The 7851-nt window shown below is 40.6% G+C and overlaps 1 protein-coding gene across 2 annotated transcripts in view; it reads right to left on the bottom strand.

The window, feature by feature from the left end:
- Positions 1-2847: 2847 nt before the first annotated feature.
- The window catches only part of CCT5 (chaperonin containing TCP1 subunit 5), a 7320-nt gene continuing 2316 nt past the window's right edge, over positions 2848-7851 (bottom strand). Inside the window, exons 5-10 of one of the 2 annotated variants that reach the window (XM_009638756.2) lie at positions 7006-7155; positions 6595-6714; positions 6000-6185; positions 4899-5036; positions 4326-4506; positions 2848-3343 (exon numbers count right to left, since the gene is read on the bottom strand). In XM_009638756.2, the coding sequence (XP_009637051.1) occupies positions 3216-3343; positions 4326-4506; positions 4899-5036; positions 6000-6185; positions 6595-6714; positions 7006-7155 (903 nt within the window). In that variant the 3' untranslated portion in view covers positions 2848-3215. Of the gene's footprint in view, positions 3344-3954; positions 4507-4898; positions 5037-5999; positions 6186-6594; positions 6715-7005; positions 7156-7851 lie in introns of those variants that run through there. The other variant, XM_035894135.1, reaches the window with a different exon arrangement.

Here is a 7851-nt window from a genome sequence, read left to right as displayed (position 1 = left end):
AAGACAACCCGCAGCTGCTGCGAGCCGGGTGTGACTGGGAGGGATGGAGGGGAGCCTGCGTGCTGCGCTCCTGGCAGCCTTGCCTCCTGCGCCTGCGAAGACGAGCGTTGTCTCAGCATGGAGATGCAAGAGATCGGAGGACGAAAGGAGCCAGGCCAGGGAAGGCAGCAGGAGAGACTAAGGAACCAGGCTGGGAAAAGCCGGCTGGTAACCAGCGCTAGAACTAGCGGGCCAGAGGCAGGGCCAGAGGAGGGTCCCAGGAAGGTACAAACACACCGTGATTAAGCTGAGCATCAGTGTTCGTCTCCCACAAAACCGTCTCATTATTCAGATACATTTGCTCTGTTTTATTTGACCAGAGGCAGACAAAATCGCAGGGCTGGTAGTCCCACTGCTCTGTCACAGCACAAGTTCAATCACTCCTGCTGTGAAAGCGTACCAGTCTGGGCTGCACCGGCTCCATTCATTTGGCTTAATACTTTCAGCTGGGTGTTGCGTGCTGTGATGAAAGCCATTTGTCCAATTGCCTCTATGCAACAACTATTGACAGTGCTAACGCTATACATTTGTTAAGCTGAAGAGCAGAAGTACAAACCTCCCAAAAAAAATTACTTCCTTTTCTTAAAATGTTATCAAAGTTCCATCACCCAGCTTCAGACTTCCCATACTAAAATCTGGTTGAACATTAAAATATTTATATACAAGGCACAAACCTTTTATTTCCATGAGTCAGATCAACAAAATCACATGATTTCACAGTTTTTAAAATAAGTTGTCCTGCTCCTGAGGCTTCTGAGTTAGGCAGCAGTTTAGTCAAAACTTGCCCTCAGAAGAATAAAAACCCCAAACCAACACACCACCACCTGACCCGGCCAGGTCTCAGCTCACACATCCTTAGAAACTGCCACCACAACACGTTGAAGGTCCCTCCGACATTACTGACTGTAAGTTCCACCCCACCTACCCCCTGCAGAGGACAGTGACACCTTTCCTTCCCTCCAGAGGCAGTGTGGCCTGCGCAGAGCACCCCCTCCTCTGCCTCCCCCACACCTCCCAGTCAGGACATCCTAAAGAGGAGCGGCAGAAGGGGTGTGCAGTACCACCCATTTCTTTTTGGCACCTCACGTTTTAAAGGAGTCACCATTTCGAAGCCATGCCGGAAGAAAATGCAACTGAAGAAGAAACAATTTGGCAATGGGATTCACCGATGTGGACTGAACAGGTGTACAGGCTCTGGCTGTGATGGAGTTAATTTTATTTGTGGCAGCTGGCACGGTGCTGCGCTTTAGATTTGTGACCAAAACAATGCTGAAAACAAACTCCTGCTTATGTCACTGCTGAGCAGCGCTCACAGAGTCAAGGCCTTTGCTGCTCCTCGCCAGTGGGCTGGGGGGAACAAGAAGCTGGGAGGGGGCACAGCCAGGACAGCTGACCCCAGGGACATCCCACACCATTATGACGTCATGCTCAGCACATAAAGCTGGGGGAAGAAGAAGGAAGGGGGGGGACATTGGGAGTGATGGCGTTTGTCTTCCTCAGTCACCGTTCCGCGTGATGGAGCCCTGCTTTCCTGGGGCTGGCCGAGCACCTGCCTGCCCATGGGAAGTGGTGAATGAATTCCTTGCTTTGCTTTGCTTGCGGCGCGCACAGCTTTTGCTTTCCCTATTAAACTGCCTTTATCTCAACCCATGAGTTCTCTCACTTTTCCAATTCTCTCCCCCATCCCACCACGGGGGAGTGAGCAAGTGGCTGCATGGGGCTTAGTGTGGGTTAAACCATGACAACAGGGGAGAGCAGTTGAAGGGAAAAACTAATAAAATGGGAATAACTGTTTCTTCACTTCCTTTCTACCACACGTACTACTCCACTATGAGGTGAAGCGGTACATTAGCACAACAAAATTACTCCCTTTTATGTTCTAGCTACACCCATTTTCTTTTTGTGTTACTGAGCAAAGTAAGAGATGGCTCTACGTGAGCCAATGCATTTATGGAATTTTAGGTTCACAATTGCAACCATTAATTGATTCAGAATGCCAGACGTCAGCAGCAGTAAAAAATGATTAACTGTTGTTGTCCACTGAATTGCATGTAAATGAAGCTAATTTGGGAAAAGGCAAAAGAATAACAATGAAACACCCAGTACTCATTTTCTAACGAAGAAAATAAAGGTTTACAAGAGTCTTCCTCAAAGACTTCTGGAAATACACTTTATTGTAACCAGCCCTGGAACACTGCCACCATAAAAAGTGAAACTTGCTATTTCTACCCTTCTTCCTCTATCAACACTCAGTGAAGGATTTCGTCTGACCCAAGTGATGCATCGTCACTGCAAATAATGGGTAGAACAAGACCTGCTGGCTAATAGCGGTCAGTAAAAAAGAAAGTATCCTCCATATTCCTATGCCCTGAAACTTTCAAGCTATGCACGTGAAACGTAATGCAAGTAATGTTGTTTTCTTCCATAACTTCCCTTTATTTTGAAATTTGCAAAAAAAATTGCTCATTGGCTCTGGTCTACGACTTGTTTCTTGCTAATCATTTCACAAGCAAGGCATCTTCCTAGAAAATTTTACTCTACCATTCGAAGATCATACTTGGGACTTACTAAGTAAGTGCACTCCATTGTAGCAGTACAGGCAAAAGCCCTGGCCGAATGTGTATACCCCTGAAAAAAACTCCTCCTTGCACATCAATCAGGAACATACTCAAAGGGTACCACAAGAGAAAAAAATGGAAGCAGGTGGAAGCATGAAATACAGGTCCTTTAAATCTTAAGATTGAAACTTTGTACTCGGTACTTTTAACATGTGAGAATTACTGGAGGCTACAATAATTTTCAGCTTGCTTCACTGAAGAGTGACAGACCTCCTAAAATGAGAATCTGTGGGCCTTGCTCACAAGCAGCTAACGGAACGTGCTGCAGGAGCGACAGAAAAGGACCCATGGATTTTATTACTGCTAACAGTGATTTTTTCCTATACATTCAAGAAGCGTTTTCTATGAATATTCACACCTGTCTAAGAAAAGATGCAACAGTACTTCTGAAACGAGTCTCGAAGCCACCAGTGCTAAGTTGTGTTTTATTTCCAACAATTAGCTGTTACAGTATCTGAAACAAAAAGTGTCCAAAATAAACAGCCGAAGATGAAGCATCGCAATACTACCGTCTTCGCTACTGCTGTGGCCCCCTTAATGTTTCCTGCTTTTCAACCTTCACTCTTCAGATTCTCCAGGCCGACGGATATCGTCGATCTTCAGAATCATTCTAACAACCTGAGTCGCCAGAGAGATCTGCTGTTTCTTACCAATCAAGGTTTCTATGACGTGCTGCTGCTTCATATCTGCCAAAAAGAAGCAGAAGAATTGAATACCCTCCTCAAATCTAGATCTAACACTTATCTTGAGATAGTAATTTCCATGTAATTTTAAAGAACATTTGAAAACTATTACTCTTGGCCACCACAGTTGACAAACAATTTGTACAAACTAGAGTTTTTATGTCTGGGTTCTTACAAAAGATTGGAACAATTACAGAACATTAAGATTGAAGCTCTTTTCCCAGCTAAGTCTTCCCCAAATGTAGCTTTTCGCCTTCCAGCATTGTTTTTTGTCCATCCACAAATATTAGAAGCATCCTAAGGGCTAAGCAACCACTAAAGGAGTGAAAGTTCAAATGCTGGTAAGCAGAAACACCTCATTTTGCAAAGAAGGGTTATGAACTCACAGAAACACAATGTCTGAACATTGTGTTCCAAAATTTACCACCACCTTTTCTGAAAAAAGCAACAGAGTGTGAAACGTGCATGTCCAGCTGAAAATATGTTTTCATACATTGGTTTCTTGGTCTTCACATGCTCGTTACAGGTCTATACATACACTACCTAAAGACATTTCCAACTTTTTTTTTTTTAATTCTTCTTAAGCTGTTTCTCAAAACAGCCGTTTGTAGGGCTGCAGTGTAAAATGGATCACTAAACCGGCAGGATTTAAAAACACAGCCTGCTCTTGCCTCATAGTGAGTCGCTTTTATTCCTGTAACACAAGGCCAGCCAACATCTTCCAACTACTCTTGCCACCAAATAAAGGTTTGCAGTCATTTATATATTTTCTGCCTGGCAGACATGCATGTATCTCTCCATCTGCATCCCCGTTTATTGTGACAAGGGGCAAGAGTTCATAACTGAAGCGATGCACAGGTTAAAAACAAAACCAAAAAACCCCACAAACAAAAAAACAGGGCTGAGAGGCAAAATAGTAAGCTTTTTGACCTTCTGAAAAAGAAAACCCTGTTATGCTCCTCCTTCTCCACACTGCAGTTCTTACCATTTGTTCCTTTCTGCAAACAATCAATGCCGAGGGCAGGATTATTTTCTTTGACTTGTCTAGCCCGCACTTCAGTCATAGTCTGTATGGGATTCATACCACTGTTCTCCGAGAGTGCCATGGGAATTACCTCCAGGGCATCTGCAAAAGCTCTCATAGCGTACTGCTCCAAAGATGGGCACTAGGGGAAAAGAAATTTAAATTCATATAGCTATTAACTCCCACGTTAGCAAAAGCAGATTCTCATACTAGCTATAAAATATATACACGATATGCAGATTTTCTTGGAAATATTCATCTCAATAATGGAACAAATACCTTTGGGTGATTACTTGCAAATTAAAGCAGTTTTAAACTGCTCTTACCATAATGGGAAAAAAGTACTGGTAACGACTTTTTACCAAGAAGGGAAGGAAAACTTTTTAACATTGGTTATCAGCAAATGTCAGGAATTTCCACAACATGGAATTTCTAGAAGCTCTTTGAAATTTTTTTTTTTAATTTTTCAAGACTGACTTAATCCTTATTTTGCCTTCATAAATGAAGAGAAAGGCGTAACTGTTCCTTTCTTACCTTATCTGCCGCTTCACTGACTGCCAAGGCACAAGAAATTTCAGCTGCACCACCACCATACACAATACGATTATCGCGAACAAGATTCCGGATTACACACAATGCATCATGGAGAGATCGCTTTGCTTCTTCAATAATCTGGAATTACAAAATAGCATATATTTTACAATATACACAACTGAAGGCTGCGAAGATGTTATTTCCTAATACAGAAATGGAAACTGCAAATAAACTGTAGGATCTTCTCAGGGCTCTAATGCAGCTCTGCTATACTATTTCAAAATGTGAAATGTTAGATATCCAGCGGCAGAAAAGGAATATAAGAATTACACACCTTTTTAATGTTATTTGTTAGATCTATACATTGAAATGACAAAAAATTACATCATAAGGTTTTCAATCCTGCATATTTCCCAGACACATAACACTTAAATTTAAATGCCAACATTATTTTCAGGCTGCGATTTATGTCAATTCCCAACTTCAATCGATGCAGAAGGATTTAACAAGTTATGCTAACCTTTAAAGCGGAATTTTTGCTTTCTTAAAGAACTCTTCAGATTAGGGGTTATGTTCTTTTCTTCCTAAGGTTTTTCCACTCAAAGTAGGACTTGACCTATACTAAATACAATTTAACAACCAAGAACCAGGCTAAGTACATAAGCATTTAAAATAGTCTCAATCTGTGTGTGGGGTTTTTTTTGGTGGGTTTTTTTTTTTGTTGTTGTTTTGAACTGGACTAAATTAGAAGTGACATACCTAGGTCTATAATAAAACCAAATCTTTTGAAAATGCTAAGTCTTTACTCATAAAAGTGACCGTCCCATGAGAAAAAACAAATTAGACCATCCACGGGTAAAATTATTTCTATATTCATGAACTATATGGTCTTATAGTGAGAAAACAAAGTTTTCATTCAAAAACATAGGATGTGAATCTAACAAGTGACTCATAGTCACAACTGCCTACAACCCCCCCTCCAATTTGTCCACACTGCAAGGAAAATTTAGACAAAACCAAGAAGAGTTAATAAGCTTTTGAAAGAAACTATACATTCTGCAACTTCTGTATCAAGCATTCGTAACAAAGTAAGCATCTCACCATTTTATTTCCTCCTCTAATGAAAATGGTCACAGCTCTGGAATTCTGACACTGTTCAATGACAAGCATTCTGTCCTTCGTTGTTCCAAAGGAGATCTCTCGGACAATACCCGCAAAACCCAGTTTCTCTGCTGTGAGTTCACAGAAGCGAGGAACAATGCGTCCTCCAGTTGCAATGGCGATTAACTGAAGTTAAACAACGATCAATTATTTTGAGAAGACTTTTCTGTCTTTTACATTTTTCATAACATAAAACTAGTGGAAGAGAATCTGTCAAATGCCTACTCCAAAAGGTTATCTTCCCAGCACTTCACAGTATTTCAGGCAATGCCTTGTTTCTGCAAACAGCAAGACTAAAGCAGAAACATTCTTAGCCACATAAAACTTGTAACAAGTAAAATGCATACACTCCAATTATAAACCATTCATTCTAGGTTCTTCCCACAGACCCCCAGTGATTTTTCTCCAATACCTACCCCCACAGATGCGATTATTCAGTTCTACCCAAAAAGCCTGAACTTTTAACTCGTACAGTGTATTACTTAACAAATGTTTGAAACTGGTACAAAGCCCAATTGTAGAAGATTTTACTTACTTCTATTTCAGGTCCACCAACCCAACGAACAGCAGGCAGCTCATTCTGGAGCAGCAAGTGATTTGCCTCATCATCAAAACCCCACTGACAAATAGCAAGGTTTGCACCAGTGTCTTTTATCTGAAAGCAACAAAAAACATCCATCTTCTGATCAGAACTAACACAGGAATGAAAACCAATCTTTTCATGGTTTTAATTCTCCTAACTTTCTCAAAACACAAGTCTCAAGAAGAACCATCTGGCAAACACAGAGATCAAAGTAAATTTCAAACTAGGGTGATATCTCTCACATCAACTTCTATTCGCAGCCTTACATTTGCTTGTATCTTGCCTCCTATCAGGATTGTTATCTTATTTCCAGAAATAAATCAATACATTACGGTATTTTAGAGAAATGATCTTAAAGACTACCTGTTTCACCATCTCTTCAAACTTCTCTTTTTCATATTTCTGCAGTGCCTTGTAATCTTCCACAGACGTGACATCAAGCTTATGCTTGGTTTTAGGCTTAGGTGGTTCAAATGGACAAGTAAGGATTGCAATTTTAGCATCTTTAAGCTCCTATACAATTAAAAAAAAAATAAAATTGTCCTCAATAGCACCTCTTCCTTATATTTGCAAAAACCATGCAGATATATCTTTAAAATAGGGATAGAAGGAAACTTGAAGATCATTTGACTTATTCTAAAGTGAAAACTAACTATACCCATGTAATTCCATCAAAAGTCTCTATAACCCACTTAGAACAAATTCCACAGCTTCAAGACACTGTTTAAACCCTTAACAATCTTTACCAATGATGTCTTTTTATAGTTTAATGTTTAAAAAAAACAGAAAAGAACTTCAGTAAAACCATTATTTGCCCTATCCACCATGACCATTGAGAATACTACATACTCATCTTCATAGCCACCTTTTATGTGCTACGTGACTGTTATTTTCCACCAGTCTTCCTTTTTATAGGATAGACAGTGTCACCTACTAGAAAAAGATTTTAGAATAGCGGAAATTCTAAATTGCTTCCATCTTTCTTGAAGTACGCCGCACAAAGGCTCAGAGACCTTACCTACACCAAATATAATAAAAAGACAGCTTCTGGGGTGTTCCAAACAGGACAACGTAGCAACTCATAAAGCAGCATTTCTTGATACTGAGCTGCATTAAACATCTGAAGCATGCTAAACACTACCGATGACTATTTCTGCTTCAATACAGAACTCTGCATCTGTCCTCACTTAGTTATAGTCATTTGCCCCC

Source organism: Egretta garzetta, unplaced genomic scaffold (assembly GCF_000687185.1).
Source record: "Egretta garzetta isolate BGI_Z169 unplaced genomic scaffold, ASM68718v1 scaffold264, whole genome shotgun sequence".
Classification (NCBI taxonomy): Eukaryota; Metazoa; Chordata; class Aves; order Pelecaniformes; family Ardeidae; genus Egretta; species Egretta garzetta.
The sequence above is the reverse complement of the archived record's forward strand: the minus strand, read 5'-3'. Positions and strand labels throughout refer to the sequence as shown.